This window comes from Taudactylus pleione, unplaced genomic scaffold (assembly GCF_031769625.1).
Source record: "Taudactylus pleione unplaced genomic scaffold, aTauple2 ptg000875l, whole genome shotgun sequence".
Taxonomy (NCBI): domain Eukaryota; kingdom Metazoa; phylum Chordata; class Amphibia; order Anura; family Myobatrachidae; genus Taudactylus; species Taudactylus pleione.
In genome coordinates this window covers 3,642,501-3,663,848 of record NW_028285277.1, presented here as the reverse complement: position 1 = coordinate 3,663,848, position 21,348 = coordinate 3,642,501, and the positions used below count along the sequence as shown (strand labels likewise).

General features: G+C 44.3%; 1 protein-coding gene across 4 annotated transcripts in view; it reads right to left on the bottom strand.

Annotated features, from left to right (window-relative positions):
• NELL1 (neural EGFL like 1) overlaps window positions 1–21,348 on the bottom strand; it is a 647,610-nt gene that overhangs the window by 417,579 nt on the left and 208,683 nt on the right. For all 4 annotated transcript variants that reach the window (XM_088458962.1, XM_088458961.1, XM_088458963.1 and 1 more), the window contains exon 4: window positions 12,772–12,942. In XM_088458962.1, coding sequence (XP_088315088.1) covers window positions 12,772–12,942 — 171 coding nt within the window. The remainder of the gene's footprint in view (window positions 1–12,771; window positions 12,943–21,348) is intronic.

Here is a 21,348-nt window from a genome sequence, read left to right as displayed (position 1 = left end):
GGTTTTTATAGTTTGCTTCCGAGAACAAGCGCCATCTTCAGAAGGCGTAGCTGGGACGACGGGGAGGAGGTAAGTAACACTTGCGATACTAACCGAGGGTACAGCTGCTTTCCGGAGCGGCTGTCCCCTACTGGAGCAATGATGAATTCCTCCGATGTAAAGTTTCCCCCGCTGCGAGTTCAATACTTAATCATCAGAGGCCATACGGTCTCCACTTAGGTCAGTGTTGGCTAACCTTGACATTCCAGCTGTTATGGAACTACATAACCCAGCATGCACTGCTACAGTTTTGCTATTAGGGCATGCTAAAACTGTGGCAGGGCATGCTGGGATATATAGTTCCACAACAGCTGGAGTGTCAAGGTTAGCCAACACTGACTTAGGTCAACTCCAGCCACGTTAAGTCTGTCCCTGTGCTTTATTTATTGCCACGCCAAAGCCAGCTCTTACCGGGAATTGGACTCGTTTGAAATTAAAGAACCTTTTTTTACATAAATGAAACAGGAATGGTAAAAAAAAAAAAAAATAATGGAAAAAAATGACATTGTGTATCAGTAATCAGGGCTTACACCAATTTTTCTGGGGAATCCGGATAGTACATATCAATCTCTGCCTGGTGTAATATAAAGTCCATCGTTGTGATCAATCTTTAACGGTTTAGGCAGCGTAAGACAAGAAAGCGCTCGGACATCCGTTTTTACATGGACTTGCATCACTATAATCGTCCCTGTTCGGCTCCCTTTACATTAATGTGTCACACACCTGTCATACAGTACTGTGTCATACATTACTGTGTCCTACACCTGTCATACATTACTCTGTCATACACCTGTAATACATTACTGTGTCACACACCTGTCATACAGTACTGTGTCACACACCTGTCATAAATTACTGTGTCACACACCTGTCATACAGTACTGTGTCATACACCTGTCATACATTACTGTCTCATACACCTGTCATGCAGTACTGTGTCATACACCTATCATACAGTAATGTGTCATACAGTAATGTGTCACACACCTGTCATACATTACTGTGTCATACACCTGTCATACATTACTGTCATACATTACTGTGTCATACACCTGCCATACATTACTGTGTCACACACCTGTCATACAGTACTGTGTCATACACCTGTCATACATTAGTCATACATTACTGTCATACATTACTGTGTCATACACCTGTCATACAGTACTGTGTCACACACCTATCATACATTACTGTGTCCTACATCTGTCATACATTACTGTCATACACCTGTAATACATTACTGTGTCACACACCTGTCATACATTACTGTGTCATACACCTGTCATACATTACTGTGTCATACATTACTGTGTCATATACCTGTCATACACCTGTCATACAGTACTGTGTCATACACCTGTCATACATTACTGTGTCACACACCTGTCATACATTACTGTGTCACACACCTGTCATACATTACTGTGTCATACACCTGGCATGCAGTACTGTGTCATACACCTGGCATGCAGTACTGTGTCATACACCTGTCATGCAGTACTGTGTCATACACCTGTCATGCATTACTGTGTCATACACCTGTCATACATTACTGTGTTACACACCAGGCTGTCATACATTAATGTGTCATACTCCTGTCATACATTACTGTGTCACACACCTGTCATACATTACTGTCATACATTACTGTGTATTACTCTGTCATACACCTGTAATACATTACTGTGTCCTACACCTGTCATACATTACTCTGTCATACACCTGTAATACATTACTGTGTCACATACCTGTCATACATTACTGTGTCACACACCAGGCTGTCATACATTAATGTGTCATACTCCTGTCATACATTACTGTGTCACACACCTGTCATACATTACTGTGTCACACACCAGGCTGTCATACATTAATGTGTCATACTCCTGTCATACATTACTGTGTCACACACCTGTCATACATTACTGTCATACATTACTGTGTCCTACACCTGTCATACATTACTGTGTCATACATTACTGTGTCCTACACCTGTCATACATTACTGTGTCATACATTACTGTGTCACACACCTGTCATACATTACTGTCATACATTACTGTGTCCTACACCTGTCATACATTACTGTGTCATACATTACTGTGTCATACACCTGTCATACAGTAATGTGTCATACACCTGTCATACAGTAATGTGTCACACACCTGTCATACATTACTGTGTCATACACCTGTCATACATTAGTCATACATTACTGTCATACATTACTGTGTCATACAGTACTGTGTCATACACCTGCCATACATTACTGTGTCATACACCTGTCATACATTAGTCATACATTACTGTCATACATTACTGTGTCATACAGTACTGTGTCATACACCTGTCATACAGTACTGTGTCACACACCTGTCATACATTACTGTGTCCTACATCTGTCATACATTACTGTCATACACCTGTAATACATTACTGTGTCACACACCTGTCATACATTACTGTGTCATACACCTGTCATACATTACTGTGTCATACATTACTGTGTCATACACCTGTCATACATTACTCTGTCATACATTACTCTGTCAAACACCTGTCATACATTACTGTGTCATACATTACTGTGTCACACACCTGTCATACAGTACTATGTCATACACCTGTCATACATTACTGTCGCATACACCTGTCATACATTACTGTCATACACCTGTCATACACCTGTCATACAGTAATGTGTCATACACCTGTCATACAGTAATGTGTCATACATCTGTCATACAGTAATGTGTCATACACCTGTCATACAGTAATGTGTCATACATTACTGTGTCATACACCTGTCATACATTACTGTGTCATACGCCTGTCATACATTACTGTGTCATACATGTAATCCTTACTCCACACATGCTCTATAGAATAGTGACAACTGTATCAAAATCCGTCCAGTGGTTCTCGAGATTGGACCGAACACACAGACAGACACCTACCAGGGACTTTATTTTATATTAGGGTGACAATATATAGTCCAATCAAAAATGGGACTGGTGTAGATTTCAGGGTAAATGCCCCAATCCTGCTTGGCACAGTTCCATTGCATTGTGACCAAAAACACAGAACGGAGCAGCAGCATCAGACGACCAACCTTCCCAGATGTCCCAACTGAAATGTGAAAGTCCCTGATAGTAATTACAGTCCCTCATCCATGTATTCTACAATATAGAGGAGAAATAAAATACGACGACGGAACTGGCCAGGAAATCTTAGCGTGTGAGTCATTTTTAATTACATCATATATATATGTATTATACCCAGGGAGATTACTTTTAAGTGTCAGGCAGAGCGGTCTTACATAGCTAGCCTAGGCAGTATTGCTCCCCATCATACAGGCCATTCCTACCCTGGCGACCACTGTGTGTAGTTACAGCACCTAATAAACCCTCACAATGAAGCCGGAAGTAATGTGTCAGCTGTAATTATGTCTGGGATCCTCAGTCGTGTGCTGTGCAACCCGGGACCCAGAACCGATGCCTCCAATTCATTCCACCTGATAGGTTGGAGAATCTGGGGCTGTGTATTATTTACAGTTTATGAATAGATTATTGTTCTGGAGATCTCGTGCTTAGTACATTTACAGAAATTGCTCAGTGACTTCTCAGAGAGCACAAGAAAATAATGCAGATATCTGCTCCTTAGATGTAAGGAGGGCTGGCATTTAAAGCACAGCAAAAACATATTGGACTACTTAAGCAATTACAGAGTACGCAACCGAGCTAAACAAAATCAACAGGCATGAAATTAACTCTACAATTTTCATATTCAACTTGAGATTTGCTTGATTCAAAATACAGATTTTGCTTCTTTAGTTCAAACACAAATACAGTGCGCAACATAGAATTATATAGTTTATGTGCTATGTAGTAAGCAGTGATCTCCTGTACCCCTTATAGGATTCTGTATAAGGGTGGCAACGCCCAGGTGCATAGGCTACTACGCTATTGCAGCATTCAGTAACGCATCCCCCGACATGGCAGCTGTCCCCGTACAGGATCAATAACTGAATTAGGGATGTACGTTCATCAGATGATGGTCAGGGGTCTGTGCATGTGCAGAACGGGCCCTGCGATTATGTTCGCAGGCCCTCCCAAGCATGATAGACACGCTGAAGTGTTTGGAGGGCGTGGCTGGTCACCGTTCTTGGAAACGGGGGCGCGTCGCCCCCTTTTTTTTGGGACGGACAAGGCCAGGATCTGCGTTGCTGGATGCAGATCCCTGGCCTCTGGAGTGATCAGCACCCTGTCAGGCTGCAGGAAGCTTCATCTCCCGCAGCCTGATGAAGGGATCAACCATCGCGACCAATGGTGCACGCAAATGCAGCAAGGAGATGTCTGACCCCTCCTCCTTTCTTACACCTCTGACCCCTCCTTCTGTCTGACACCTCCTTCTAACTGACACCTCTGACCCCTCCTTCAGTCTGACACCTCTGACCCCTCCTTCTGTCTGACCCCTCCTTCTGTCTGACCCCTCTGACTCCTCCTTCTGTCTGACACCTCTGACCCCTCCTTCTGTCTGACACCTCCTTCTAACTGACACCTCTGACCCCTCCTTCAGTCTGACACCTCTGGCCCCTCCTTCAGTCTGACACCTCTGGCCCCTCCTTCAGTCTGACACCTCTGACCCCTCCTTCTGTCTGACCCCTCCTTCTGTCTGACCCCTCTGACTCCTCCTTCTGTCTGACACCTCTGACCCCTCCTTCTGTCTGACACCTCTGGCCCCTCCTTCAGTCTGACACCTCTGACCCCTCCTTCTGTCTGACACCTCTGACCCCTCCTTCTGTCTGACACCTCTGACCCCTCCTTCTGTCTGACACCTCTGACCCCTCCTTCTGTCTGACACCTCTGACCCCTCCTTCTGTCTGACCCCTCCTTCTGTCTGACCCCTCCTTCTGTCTGACCCCTCCTTCTGTCTGACACCTCTGACTCCTCCTTCTGTCTGACACCTCTGACTCCTCCTTCTGTCTGACCCCTCTGACTCCTCCTTCTGTCTGACCCCTCTGACTCCTCCTTCTGTCTGACCCCTCTGACTCCTCCTTCTGTCTGACACCTCTGACTCCTCCTTCTGTCTGACCCCTCTGACTCCTCCTTCTGTCTGACCCCTCTGACTCCTCCTTCTATCTGACCCCTCCTCCTGTATCTGCATTAAGATGGACGGAACTGCCCAGCTGCTTGTGTGGCTCTACAATTCCGTCCATACCTGAACCAGACCCTTAAGCTGGCCACACACTAGACCAACTTACATCCAACCAGCCAACTAGCTGATTGGTTGGAATGAGAATCTGGTAATGTATGGGAGTAACTGATGATCAGCAATTTGCTCCTAAATGCCAGAAAACAGATGAAAATGGCGTCAGACAAGTTTGTTAAATGTTTGATCTAAACTATTTGTTCAAACAACAGTTTTTGTCCATTTTCCAGCATTTAGGAGCAAATTGCTGATCGTCATTTACTCCCATAAATTACCAGATTTTCATTCCAACCAATCAGCTAATTGGCTGGTTGGACAGATAATCTTTAGATGTGTGGCCAGCTTTAGACCGGTGGTTTGTTCTTCTATAAATCTAAAATTGCCCTAAAAAAGAAGGATGCAAATTATTTAATGTACTATAGATCATTGACCATAGTACATTTCTGCCAAAAAAGTTTGGTCCACACCCTCTACACACAGACAGTGACCCGTCTTGGCACTTATGTGTACAGTATGTCCAGCTGGAAGCTGCCATTTTTCAACTTGGTCAAACCATGTAGTGCTAAAACTATAAGAGGGGGGGGGGTTTCTTCAAATGTGTAGACAGGTGCAGAGCTGGTGGGGGGGGGTTCACTAACTGACCCCTATAAAATCGCAGTGTAAAAATACCTCTGTCCGTGTGCACACCGGCCCTGCAGCTAGAATTGCTCCAACTCTATACTATACATGTATCTGCAGACTCAATTCATTCCATTGTTCTTCTTTAGTGCCAGTACCAACTGTCAGTTTTCAATAACAGCCTGTAACATGACAGTTAGGAGCAGATTGGTTGGTACTTTATCACTTACCACTTTTCTTCTCTCTGAAAGGCTTAATACATCTCCCCCAAGAGCTGTTAGAATCTATTTATCAAGAACTGGTCGCCTCTTTTTGCAGGAAATGTATAAAAGGCCATCAATGCTTCCCCAAATGTAAGAAAAGGTAAAATCATTACATATTGCTCCTGCGGTCCCTCTATTTGCGCATTGCATCGCAGCTGCATTGCCGGCTATGAGAACCGCACTGTGGAATCCATCTATTAAACTGTGACGAGCTGATCTTCTAAACAACCCGACGTAAATAAACCACAAAGTATGTTAAGTACTGCAGTTAAAATGTGAATAATTAGAGCCCTTACTCAGTATAACATACATACAATATAATACAGCTATTAATCAGTATAGCATACTGCAATATAATATAACATAACAGCCATTAATCGGTGTAACATGACAATTAAGTCAGAAACTGGTAAAAGAAGAAATTCTTGACTGAGAAGTAAAAGATAAATTACAGAGTGTGCAGATATCCTATTACTCAGGAAAGACAGTTACTGTATTCTATAGAAATATTAATAAGTTCAGGAACAAATATATTGAATTAATCAGAGACGACATTAGGACAGACAAGGTGTTGTTACAGTAAGTGCTGCAGTGTTAGATGAACGCCGACTTCCCATTCAGTAACAGAGACTATAGTACCATACAGAAACACTACAACCAAGATCTCATTACACGATGAGGGAAAGCAACACTGCCAACATCCCAGTTATTCTTTTACCAATAAGAATACAGATATATAGAGATATACACAATTACTAGTAGTGACTCTGAACTGAATGGCGCATTATACGGTGTTACACAACAATCTAACGATACATTGAGGACATGGGGTTACGAAGCATGTATGAGGGAGTACAGACCACCACGCACGCTGCTGCTGAATCACAGGGAGAATACAGGTACTGGGCTCCGTAATTAAGGAGCGGAGCCATTATTTACAGGGGGCTCAGAAATAAATGCCTAAAAGTAATTTTTGGGGGAGATGTATAAGACCTTAGGGAGATAAATTGGAGAAGTTGCCCATAGCAACCAGCTAATAGCTGTCATTTATCTCGTTCAGTCTATTCTAACAGATAGACGCTGAATGGTTACTATGGGCAACCTCACCACTTTATCTCTCTCTAAAGTTGGATACATCTCCCTGAGGGGCTGTAATAGGATATAGGACCTCATTCAGAGACGGTCGTAAGCGACCGCTCGGTTGTATGCCTAGCGACCGCAAAACTGAAAAAGGAAGCAATCGCACGGCCAGTCGGTCGCAACCAAAGTGACGCCCATACGTGAACAATGCACCTCCTCTAGCTAGCGAGTGATAGCAGCTAGCGATCGAGTCAATCGTTGTCAGTCGCTGTCCGTCGCTGTATGTTCATTTTCTTCTGATGGTTGCGGCCGCTTGTGTTGTATGCAAATTACAACAAAAATAAACAAATAACCGCATAGAATAAGCCATCCCCATGAAATGTATTTATTCTTATTATTCTCTAATGCAAACGCAACTGAATCAATTACAAGCCAATTAGCAGTGTTCATTAGATAGTATCGATTATACTCTGGTGCTTGAGAGAGCACGTCGTACCCAACCTCAAGCTGTACGATCAGCCAACCTGCTCGCAGAGTGACGTTTTACTACTTCCGGCCTTCTATGTCGGTCGTAGCAGGAAATTTATGTACGCCCCTAAAACACCCTGAAAACGGTGAGGAACGCCTGCGTTTTTAGACCATCACCCCCATCAACACCCACAAACGGCCTTTCATGTCAATCAACTCTCGGAAGCCACTTCCTGCTCATAAGCCGTACGATCGACAGCATTTTGGATCGCAAGGTCTCGTACGCACATGCGCACAACTAACCGTACGCATACATGGTTTGGAAACATCGAATACGTACGACCGAGCGGCCGCTTACGACAGACTCTGAATGAGGTCCAGAGTTTTAATTAAGTTAAAAAAAAAATGGTCTAGAATAATAAATTCCTTCCTCATTTACAGGAGTAAAATATGAGGATAAGGACAGACGAGGGGAAATAATTGGCGAGTTCTAGTGCGAGTCTTCTATCCACCACTAACTCCTCAACACTTGCCAACCAGCTATCGCAGGCTCTCTCAGGACTGGCACACCTCTGCATCCGAAGGGGGGAGAACAGAAACAGAATGGGCGAAGGAGAAGGGGGAGGGAGGACAGGATAGGAGGGCGAGGACTCTATAATGACATGCCGCATGTGCCAGGGTTTCACCCAGTGGCCGAGACACTACTCGTCACTTCTGTGGCTTATCTTACAATCACATAGTGATACTATATACAGTATATATATAGGCGGCCTGTGGACAGCGGCGGCAGCCATTTTCTAACATGAGCCAATATACAAATGAAGGCGGCCTATACACTCAGAGCCCGGTGACATGAGGTGACGCGCTCGGAGTTATTCTGCTGCCGTGAGCTGACAAACAAGGACGCGGAAGCGAATGGACAGCTGATATTACTTAAAACACGAAGGAAGTGGAACCCGACAAATAACTTGCTATTTGGATTACAAGTACAGTATTTGTGAATTTTACAAAATACTTTTCCAGCACTCGTCTCAATCTGACATACTTCAATTTATGGTAATCATCAAGCAGATGGCTTAAAATGTATGGTATTAAAAAAAGCTTTTCTCCAACACCTTTAAAAGATATATTATTTGTGGTTTAATGGCTCCTGAATGGCGAGGAGCTCGCTTTCCTGTCTCTCCTCAGCACGGAACGTATTCAGATACTCGTTTATGTCTGTAATTTCCGTTTCTCTAAAGTACATAGTTATGTGAATGCCTAACGGGTCACAGCATCGCGGGCTCTGCATTCTCTCAGGGAGCGCCCGACACAAAGCTAACAAACAAATTCAACAATAAAGTGCGCATGTCCCTAGCGAGCAGCCGAGGCCGCCATTTTGTGGGATGAAATAAATGATTCATGAGAAGGCAGCCTCTCAATTCACTGGGAACCCATGACATCAGTGGAGCACATTAAGCCTCTGTGATGTCACTGAATCCCAGTGAATTGATAGGCTGCCTTCTCAATTATATGGGTTAATTATACAAAATGGCGGCCTCCACCACATGCGAATGACAGCTGAACTTTATTGGCATATCAGTATTTAAGGGTCCGCGTTGTTTCGTGCAGAAAATTTGCTATAGGAATTGCAAGCAGTAAATAGACCGCGTGTTACAAACCAGCCAGAAAGAAAAGTCCTTCATACAAGGACCTTGGTCCTGACTATCAGGGATGTTACAAGGCGCTGTATGGTGCACACAGAAATACTAAAAACTTTTTATGACATGGGAATGGGATTAGCCTGGTAGAAGCCCATGGACTACCCCCCTGAAGGATGTGCCCATACTGTCCTATGTTGCCTACCACTATACTGTTCGTCGTTCTGTTTGGAATGGAGAGAACTGGAATAGTTTGACATCTGACCCCTGAAATCTAGAAACACTGATAAATTAAAGATTATGGCCCTCATTCAGAGCCGTTCGCTATTTGCGGTCGTTCGTTCAAAAACAAGGGGTGGCTATTCAAATGATCCGTTCGCAAATTGCAGTCTGTTCCCACCTCTAAGTCTGAACGAGCGAGCAAAACATACGCTCTTTTATTTGATAAAAACGCCCCCTGGCCGCTCGCACCATACGTCATGTCCGCTATTTATTAGATTAATCGAGTACATCGTACAGCGTATGAACTGCTCGCTATTCTTGGTTGGTTTTTTCAACCGCTATTTTGCGAGCAGTTCTGAGTTTAAAAAAACCAAGTGACGTGGTCAATGACGCTGCTGGATTAATTATGCACTCCCTTAAAACGCCCGTTTTGACCTTTAAGCATGCCTGCGTTCTGATCTCCACTCCCCGTTTTCAAGCACCTTCCCCTGTTACCACCCACATACGCCTCATTCTGTCACTCAAAATAGCAGGCACTCGCTATATAGCGTACAAATGATTTTCGGCCGCACTGACTGGTTCGCGCATGCGTACTAAAAACCGTACGCATGCGCAGATGTGCGAACATCGCTCGGAACGAGCGTACTGCCGCTAACGAGCGGCTCTGAATGAGGGCCTCTATTGGTTAAATAAAAAAAAAAAAAAAACACTACAGACATGAATTCTCGAAGTTATGAGCAATTAGGCAACCTGCTTGTCCCTTCCTCTTGTGGAACTACAAGTCCCACCACACCTTGTCAGCCCAGTCTGAGCTTAAAGGGACTTTCTAATTCACCTGAAGAGAAACAGGTTCCCCCCCCCCCCCCCCCGGAGTACCACAAACAAAGTCAATAAGATTAAACCTGATTAACTAGTAAACCAATGTAAAATAAATAAAACAAATAAAAAAAACAGACCTTATTGCCATCTATATAATAAGTGAGAAAGCCTGTCCGTCCGTCTGTCCAGTTTGTCCTTTATGCACAGCCAGAGTTTTGGACCGAGCTCCACCAATATTTGGCAGGGTGGTGTAGTTTGACCAGGATTAGGTTTTTGTCTAGGTTTGAACTTCCTCAGGGACATACACTGTCACACAATCTCTAAAAATGGGGACACTTAAATGAGACAGGTTCCAGGGATGGCTCCAGTGGTCTGACAAAAACCTGCGAAAATGCAACAAAAGTATCCTTTTCACCTCAGTCTGAGCAAACTTGATGACTCATGCAAATATATTAAATCCAGAGCCTCTGTGTTTGTATGCAATGGTTAGGCTGGGTACAAACTGGAGCGACGGGCATTCATTCCCACATCGGAATGAATGTCTATGATAGGTGATTGTGCGTCCACACTGGGCGACTTTAATGAATGAGGGAACGATCAGCACTGGCCACTAGCGAATCGCTAGATTTGATGTGAAGCACATCAAACCTGGCAACCATCGCTAACGACCGTGGGAACGCACAATCGTGCGTACACACTGAGCGATGTAGGCGATATGTCATTACAAAATAGCATATTAGCCCAACATCACTCCAGTGTGGACCCAGCTTAACTAGAACTTTGTGGGCCCTATAGCAAGATCTTAAACGTGCCCCCCAGAGGTAAAAAAAAAAACCACACACACATACATTTGCCCCCACACAGAGCCCATTCAGGTTATGCCACACAGTAGTACCCCTTATACACATTATGCCACACAGTAATGCCTTTTACAGATTATGCCACATAGTAGTAGCGCCCCATATAACACATTATTCCACACAATAGTAGTGCCCTTCACTCATTATGCCCCCCAGCAACTCACCTTCCCGTGTCTCTCCAGCAGCCTCTCGTCTCCCCGTGTGCTATCAGCAGCAATCAGGTATGGATTTGGGGCTGGCGCACCGCCATGGCAGCGGCAATAGTGGACTGACAGCCCGGTGCAATTTGAATCATGGACCGGTCGTGAGCCAACCGGAGCTTGCGGACCGGGAGCCAATCAGGAGCCACCACTGCTGATTTGCTGCTAGTCCACAATCTCTAATTGCCTGGTAATCAGCACAAAATCAACATCGCTGACACCCGGAACCCCCCCGACAGCCCTGACTGGACCGGCTCACCTTGTGTACATGACTGGGTGCAGGGGGAGCGGCGGGCCACAGAGACAGCGCGGGCACCATAGCAGCCACACCCCATGCACCTACGGTAGTTATGCCACTGTTTGCATGCATGTTTTCAGGATCCATGGAATGGGGTTATAGGCGAGAGCTATGTTATCAAATAAAGGTTACAGGTGGACTTTAGCGTCCAGTCGTCAACTGATTTAATAAAAAATGTTTCATAGAAAATAAAAATGCATTTAATTATTACAGTGATATTGTTGCAGTTTGTAAATAAGATGTAAGCACAGGCACATTTTACTGTTAATTACCGGCTCCAAAGGGGTACGTGCAGTAGAGGGGCAAAAGATATAAGCAGGGCTGCTGTGTGATCTTCCGGCAGGGCTGGGCGGGAGTCACTCGCTATGCCATAGCGTAGACGCCGTGGGTGGAAGCACGTCAGATGATTGCTGTAGAGGCTGCGGCAATCACCTGGCGTGCTTCCCTGTGGCTCCACCCATGGCGTGGATGCAATGGGGGAGCACGCGTCAGAGGTCACTTCCTCCTAGTTGGCTCAGCAGTACTGTAGCCAGGTGAGCTACCAAAATTAAGACCGCGAGCTACCGGTCTAGAGAATTGAAGGAATGGCAATATGTCCTTGTTTGTACCCTGTAATACTATAACAACATTATACTGCCCTTCCGTAGGTTAAGCAGCAAAGCATAGATGTTTCTTAGGTACAACTACAATAAAAAGTTCCTTTATATGTTATGAAGTCAATTTGTAGTATTTTCTTCAGAATGAATAAGAGGCGGCCATTAACATTTTAAATTATCATGTATGAAGCGAACAGAAAATACCTTAATAAGCACAGAAAAACCCTACAAGGACTAAAAAAGCGCATTTTTACATCAGGAATAAATACCTAATAAATATGATGTGAGTTAGTAACACTGTATAATTGTTACAAGAATTACAATCTATGACACTTTCACATCAGATTCATCCACTTTTACAGATTTCTAATTATTTTTTTTGCAAATCAGCAATAATGAACCAACATGGCGTCTCATATCACCCGTTCTCAGCACCCAAGTGTGTTCCGCTTACTTGTTGCAGTCTACGTGCAGTAAGACATGAGATGCGCTGACCGTCAGAGCGATTTTGTGCCACTGTCCATCCGCCAGTCGATACGGAAAGGCTTCTGTTTTTGATTTCCCATTAAATCTGTAGTGGTATCTGATTTCATCCCGCAGACCGCTGCTTTCCAGTTCAAAGAAGCTAGAAGGAGAGAGAATAAGATCAGGACACAAATCCCACTATTCACATTGATGCAGCGACAGTACCTTACGGCGCAGCTGTCTACGCAAGTACAACATTTACTCTCAATAGGAAATATTTGGCTCCAGCCCAAGACAATTATTGTATGTGAAAGGAATAATATTTAAAACCATGTTGTGTAACACTAAAAAACAACCTGAGAGAAAAAATATGTTCCAGCACAAAAACTATAAAGCTTTGTAAATGGGTCTCAGCTAAACACACTACTGTGCCCTCATTATCCCCACCGTGCCCGGCATGTCCCACACCGTGTGCCTTGTATGCCCAAGATCCATGAAATGCCCTGCATTCTGTGCCCTGACCCCACGCCGTGCCCTGCTTGCCCCAGCCCCGACCCGTGCCCTGCTTGCCCCAGCCCCACGCCGGGCCCAGCTTGCCCCAGCCCCACGCCGGGCCCAGCTTCCCCAGCCCCACGCCGGGCCCAGCTTGCCCCAGCCCCACGCCGGGCCCAGCTTGCCCCAGCCCCACGCCGGGCCCAGCTTGCCCCAGCCCCACGCCGGGCCCAGCTTGCCCCAGCCCCACGCCGGGCCCAGCTTGCCCCAGCCGCACGCCGGGCCCAGCTTGCCCCAGCCCCACGCCGGGCCCAGCTTGCCCCAGCCCCACTCCGGGCCCAGCTTGCCCCAGCCCCAGCTTGCTCCAGCCCCACTCCGGGCCCAGCTTGCTCCAGCCCCACACCGGGCCCAGCTTGCTCCAGCCCCACACCGGGCCCAGCTTGCCCCAGCCCCACTCCGGGCCCAGCTTGCCCCAGCCCCAGCTTGCTCCAGCCCCACACCGGGCCCAGCTTGCTCCAGCCCCACACCGGGCCCAGCTTGCTCCAGCCCCACACCGGGCCCAGCTTGCTCCAGCCCCACACCGGGCCCAGCTTGCTCCAGCCCCACACCGGGCCCAGCTTGCTCCAGCCCCACACCGGGCCCAGCTTGCTCCAGCCCCACACCGGGCCCAGCTTGCTCCAGCCCCACACCGGGCCCAGCTTGCTCCAGCCCCACACCGGGCCCAGCTTGCTCCAGCCCCACACCGGGCCCAGCTTGCTCCAGCCCCACACCATGGTTTTAATCTTCTCTTTAGATTTCATTTTGCATTGTAGCTGTGCGTTTCATTGCCGCAGACACCAGTAACACTTTCTGTATATACTGTGCTGAATTAATATATTTATTACGTTTCTGCCAGAACACTTTTATATTAAAGAAATCAGCCAGGAAGCGGAGACGTATAGACCGCCGTTGTTAGCTGGCAGTGGCCAATAATTTAAAAGTGATTTCCCTGAGGCGCGCGGACACAAATGTCCTCTGCATCCATCACACTCGCTGCTGAAGTTAGTACTCTGATGCCGCTGCTCGCCCTGCGACATTTACAGCTTGGCCACGTTTCCGCCACACAGCTGTGACATGTTGGAAAAAAGTATAAAAATTAGGAATAACTCAAGAAAAGGACACAGAGCCAACGTATGGCTGGAGAGAACAAGGACCATGCAAGCCAGAAACCAGACGCAGATTCAGCACAAGGGGCACCGGACTTAGGATAGTCGGGATATGAGGGATTCTGTTTATGGTGGAATAGTGCCGATACAAGGAGACTGACCCTCTGTCCCCACTTTGTAGGTGGCAAACAGCAACACAAGCGTCCATTTAGGGGAGGGAAGAGGGGACACCTAGCGCTTCATTAGTGCTGGGCATAGACTACGTGGTGTGACCGCCTATAATTTAATGCACAAGTTCTCAAACTCGGTCCTCAGGGCCCCAAACAAGTGAAATAATTAGCTCCACCTGTGGATCTTTTAAAATGTGTCAGTGAGTAATGAATACACCTGTGCTCCTGCTGGGTGACCTGGAAAACGTGACCTGTGTGGGGTCCTGAGGACCACTGATCTAATGTGACCTTGTGCCCAACTTGGCATGATGATACCCTACCAGGATGATTAGGAAAACAATGGTAATATAAGCATGAAGCTTGGGAAATATTACCATGGGAAGTAGACCAAAGTGTTGGGCAAACAATCAGAATTGCCTATTATATAAGCCTTTGGGTCACAGACATGACTGCTCAAAAGATGCATCACATAATACATGTATGGGAGCATATCTATATTTATATCCTCTGTATATAATCTAATGATAATTACATACACATTCCCTCTAAGGAGCCTATGGGGCTGGTGTGATTTTAATTTTAGGAAACATAAGCAAACTAGGCTTCATATACTGTATAATAAATACACACGTATACATATATGTACATATATTATATTTAATGGCAATGAATAAATAAATGTCAGCCACTAAATTGAGAGCAATACAAATAACAGAGGAGGGTCATTTGGACAGAGGGAACATTTTCTTAATCAGCATCACCAACTGTGAGTGGTGTCCATTTAGGGCAAGCGTGGTTGGCACAATACAGTGGGATGCCCCCTGGTGATGCACACATGGACATAGTCTGAGGAAGGTACGTGCACCTGCCACATCCCGTGGTTCATAGTGGCCACCCAACCAACATACCCAAGATCAGTGTAAATTCCTGCAGTCTTCTTCAGAACTCCCCCTATACATGGGGGAGTTCGAGGACTCATGTGGGGAAGAGAGTTCGGCGTGAGCCTGGTCTTCTATGGCCGCTACATTGACGATATATTTTTTATTTGGGATGGGGATCTTTCCACTGCTACACAGTTTCTTTCTACACTCTATCACAATTAATCAGTCAGTACTCAATCTTATCTGCACTAGAAAAGTGCTCACTATTACCCTTGAAAATCTAACATTCCAAAAGGGCCAACTAATGAGATTACGAAGGAACTCTTCCTCTTTAGACACATTCCAAATACAAGCTAAGGATATGTTGGCTTCTTTTAGGAGAAGACGTTACCCCGAATACCTCTTACATAAAGCTTTTGACGATGTCTCTCAAATGGATAGATCCGGTTTATTGGTAAACAATGAAATAAAAATAAAAATGAGACCCCAATACAACAACCAGAAAGAGATCTCTCTTTTATTTGCAAATACAATTCGTGTCATAAGAAAATTAGAGAGATTATCTATAGAAATGATCGAATTTTAAAACAAGATAATATCTTACGAGACATTTTACCTACTAAACCAAAAGTAATATATCGAAAGAATAGATCTTTAAAATCTATTTTAGCTCTGAGCCATCTTAAAACATGTAAGAAACAAATCACTGTAGATATATCTAGAGAGGATTCACAATGGTTACCATATAGACCACCTGGTTCTCACCGTTGTGGAAAAACCAGGTGTACTATGTGTCACTATATACCTAAGAAAACTGTGAAAATAAACATTAATGAGAGTGACACACATACAATAACTAATTTTTTGAATAGTGACTCAACTTATGTCATTTACCTGATAACCCGTGGGTGCGGCCTCCATTATGTAGGACACACCACAAGACCTCTTAAAAGACGATTCATGGAACATTGACGTAACGTCTTAAATAAAGTTACCACACATAGTCTGTCCTTACACTATCTTAAGGTACATGACAGCAACCCAGAGTCACTAACTATTGTAGGTATCGAACAAGTTCAGGTGACCCAAAGAGGTGGAGACACATATAAGAATCTGTGTCGCTAAGAAGTTTTTTGGATGTTCAAAATGAACTCTCTGTATCCAGAAGGCCTTAATGAGTCAGTTGAACTGAACTCATTTTATGACCATGGCGGTCATTCTAGATAGGGAGATAGGGTCCCCATCACCTATCTATCTGTTCATACATGACCATTATTTTCACACCCATTATAGGATGTCTCTCTCCCTACTGTTGTTCTTTTTGTTATTCATGTTGATTGGTAATCAATTGATTGTGTCTGGTTATGTAGCATATTGATATATAATGTATTTTGTGGTATTAGATATGGATATGTATCCCTATATGGATACTAAGTCTCATACTATATACTATTGTAGGACATTAGAAAACGGGCTAATGCATGGCTCATAACCCCCATCCCACTTTATTTCCTCTTCTCTTTTATTTTTTATTTATTTTATTGTTTTATTTTTCTCCTTTCTCTTCTTATACTTCTCCCCCCCCCCCACTACCCATCTACTTTCTTCCCCCTTCATTTGTTCTATTATGGTTGAAGTCACTATAATATATTACTGTTTAATTTTCTATTGATTGGTAAAAAGAGAAAATTGTAGCAAAATTATTACCTCAAACCACAAGTGAACTGTATGCTATAAATTGTGACTATGTCATTGTTTCTTGTCATATTTGCTTGTGTACCAGAGTGTATTTGATGACTTCAATAAAAACATTTAAAAAAAAACAAAACAGAAAATAGGCTAATACTAAGTCTCATACTATATACTATTGTAGGACATTAGAAAACGGGCTAATGATCTCTACGTAGAATCAAATTTTGAAGATACTGTATATACTAATATAGTAGTAAATTAACACCTTATTTAGTACAGTAAGTCATTATTTTTCTATTAATATTTACATAGTATTAGGTTGTTCTTAATATGACTATGTAGAATTTCTGACTCAACCTATATTAGGGCTATTCAACATGTTTTATTTATTTTTAATTTATTTTGATAGGACTGATCATCGATGTTCTTAGAATTAATTGGGATGAGATTACGAACTTGTCACAGAAGAATGACATACCTTTAACGCAAAAATTGCGAGATATATATCTTTATCATAAATCTAAATGATCGCATTTTTGAATGACTCTATTTGGTCACATGATTGTGTTTACAAGACGCAATACATCCACTATAAAATCGATCTTAGTATTGGGAGGATCCACATAACTACGTAGCTTTGTTTACATCAAGTGTCTAAATGACATATACACCATGTAACAATTACTATGTACGTGGTATTATCTATAGCACGTAACTAATGATGTTCACATCATGTGATATTCATTATGTACAATAGAACCAGTGAACTACGATCATTCTACTCACTGGGTTTAGATCACGTGACAGACAAAGATACGTCACATACTGACAGGTTGAACTAAGCCATGTGACATTTAAACACATGACTGATACATACATCAGGTGACCAGATGATAATGATTATAGGTACCAACCGAGTATGTATTTCCCTTTAATTGTTATGTTTTTTAACTTAGAAACTAATATTACAATCAATATACGCATGTTTCTATGATAAGATCAAAGGTTTATATGTTTTGATATACGGCTGGATTGATTAGATAATCATTTATGGCACGGCTGCTGCTAGTTTTCATCAAGACAGAGGTATTTAAACTCTTCATTTTTACCAAGAAGGATTATGCTATTGAGGAAGCTGTGAGCTTTGCACGGCGAAACGCGTCTAGCACTTGACTGACAGCATCTGCTCCATTTGGGAACCTCACTGTGGATCTCCAGATCGGCATTTTTCATCTCATTTCCAGCGCCATTACTCCATTCCTACACCATTCGGGGGCATAACACCTACCCAGTGGGATGTGACTGCGTTTCTAACAATATAAAACAAAGGGGAGGGGACTGCGCTCTACCACTGTAGTCAGGTAAAATATTGGTAGCTGCTGTGTGTGGTGAAGGCACTACGTACCTCACTTAAAATATGCACCAATGAAAACCTAAACACTCAGCGCTTACCTTTACCTGATTTCTGTACCTATACAACCGTAGATAGCGTGTATGTCTACAGCTCTGTATGTAACCAAATGTAATTGTAATATATAGGAAATAAAAATAATAATAATAAGTATAAAACCAATGATATAATATATAGGATGTCAAGCAGGGAATGGGGTCTGTAGCGACAACTATTTCTAATCACAATTATGGAATAGAAATAATAAGGGAATGTCCCTTAGTATAGGAGTATTTTTGCAGCCAGCGATTCCATTTACCATTCTACTACAAATGCAAAAGACTTCAGCAAAGTTTAGTATTGTGCAAACGCGTCGTGTGACAGTCACCACCCCAGCCACGAGAAAGACAGACAGTCTGGACACTTTTCTGGGGGACTTTACTTGTGGAGGGGACTCCGCTGCCTGTAATGAGGGATTGGAGATGCTATACTGTATAACAGACCGGCAGTGGAATCTGAGGGTTGCACTGAACTACGTATTATTAAGGGTTCATAACTGAAAATGTCAGTTTTTGGCTAAATTGTTCCTATAAATATAAAACCCTCTAGTAACACCTGAACTAGTAGCAGTGAGTGGCTGAAGCATCTGGAATAAGAGCGACAACTTCTGTTATCGTGACAATGAAAAGGGAACCTGGCGAAACAAACATGAGCTGTACGTTCTCCTGTGATCGCCTGACAACCAGCAACAAAGAAGATCTTCCCCTGCAACACAGACCCTAGTGTACGCAGCACAGACCGTAGTGTACGCAGCACAGACCCAGCACAGACCCTAGTGTACGCAGCACAGACCGTAGTGTACGCAGGACAGACCCAGCACAGACCGTAGGGTACCTAGCACAGACCGTAGTGGACGCAGCACAGACCCTAGTGGACGCAGCACAGACCCTAGAGGACGCAGCACAGACCCTAGTGGACGCAGCACAGACCCAGCACAGACCGTAGTGTACGCAGCACAGGCCGTAGTGTACGCAGCACAGACCCTAGTGGACGCAGCACAGACCCTAGTGGACGCAGCACAGACCCTAGTGGACGCAGCACAGACCCTAGTGGACGCAGCACAGACCCAGCACAGGCCGTAGTGTACGCAGCACAGGCCGTAGTATACGCAGCACAGGCCGTAGTGGACGCAGCACAGACCCTAGTGGACGCAGCACAGACCCTAGTGGACGCAGCACAGACCCTAGTGGACGCAGCACAGACCCTAGTGTACGCATGCAGACCCAGCACAGACTGTAGTGTACGCAGAAAAGGCCAATGAGCCAAACCCAACTGGAGACAAAGTACATTAGAGTCAATATCTGCCACAAGGAACCAGGCTCGAGATACATGTAATTTTATTTCACATCGTAAACAATGACTATTAGTTGTTCATAACTGTATCACCGTGCAAAGACCTAACCGCTGTCATCGTATGTTTATTACTATGTCATCTCCTATTTATTAAGATCAATCCTGGCATTGCTCTCATTTCTCCTAACTAAATCCCTCATACAATAATGTACAGTAAACATATTTGAATCTAAAAACACTGAGCATGCCATGCACCCAGCCGCTCGGAACCCTGTTATGGCATATACATATATATATATATATATATATATATATACACACACACACACACACACACACATATATATATATATATACACGCAAGTCCAAAAGGTCTGGCACTCTACACCAACGGGATAAGTGCTCCAGTGCGCCTTCTGGATAAAATAGGCAGCAATACACGAGGCAGCGGCACTTGGAGTCTTGTGAAAGAAATTTTAATGTGATCCCTCACAACACATTAAAATTTATTTCACAAGACTCCAAGTGCCGCTGCCTCGTGTATTGCTGCTATATAGATTACATACATACATACATACATACATACACACACCATACATACACACACACACACCATACATACACACACACACACCATACATACACACACACACACACACAATACACAAACACACACCATACATACACACACCATACATACACACACACACACACATACCATACATACACACACACACACACACACCATACCACACACACACACACACACCATACCATACCCACACACACACACACACCATACATACACACACACACATACCATACATACACACATACCATACATACACACATACCATACATACACACGATATATACAATACAAAAATAAAACATAAAACAAGGCTCATTGCATAACATACAACTGGTTGAAAATGAAACAAATAATTTCACAACAACATAAGAGTAAATGCTCCCCGCAATATGGGGTGGCAGCAAATATCAAGATAATGGGGCTGATTCAGGTTGGAACAGATGTGCAAAGCTGCACACAGGCAGCACACAGGCAGCACACAGGCACGGAGTCAGCACACAGGCAGCACACAGGCACGGAGTCAGCACACAAGCAGCACACAGGCACGCAGGCAGCACACAAGCAGCACACAGGCACGCAGGCAGCACACAAGCAGCACACAGGCACGCAGGCAGCACACAGGCAGCATACAGGCAGCACACAGGCAGCACAAAGGCAGCACACAGGCACGGAATCAGCACACAAACAGCACACAGGCACGGAATCAGCACACAAGCAGCACACAGGCACGCAGGCAGCACACAAGCAGCATACAGGCACGCAGGCAGCGCACAAGCAGAACACAAGCAGCACACAAGCAGAACACAAGCAGCACACAGGCACGCAGACAGCACACAGGCATGCAGGCAGCA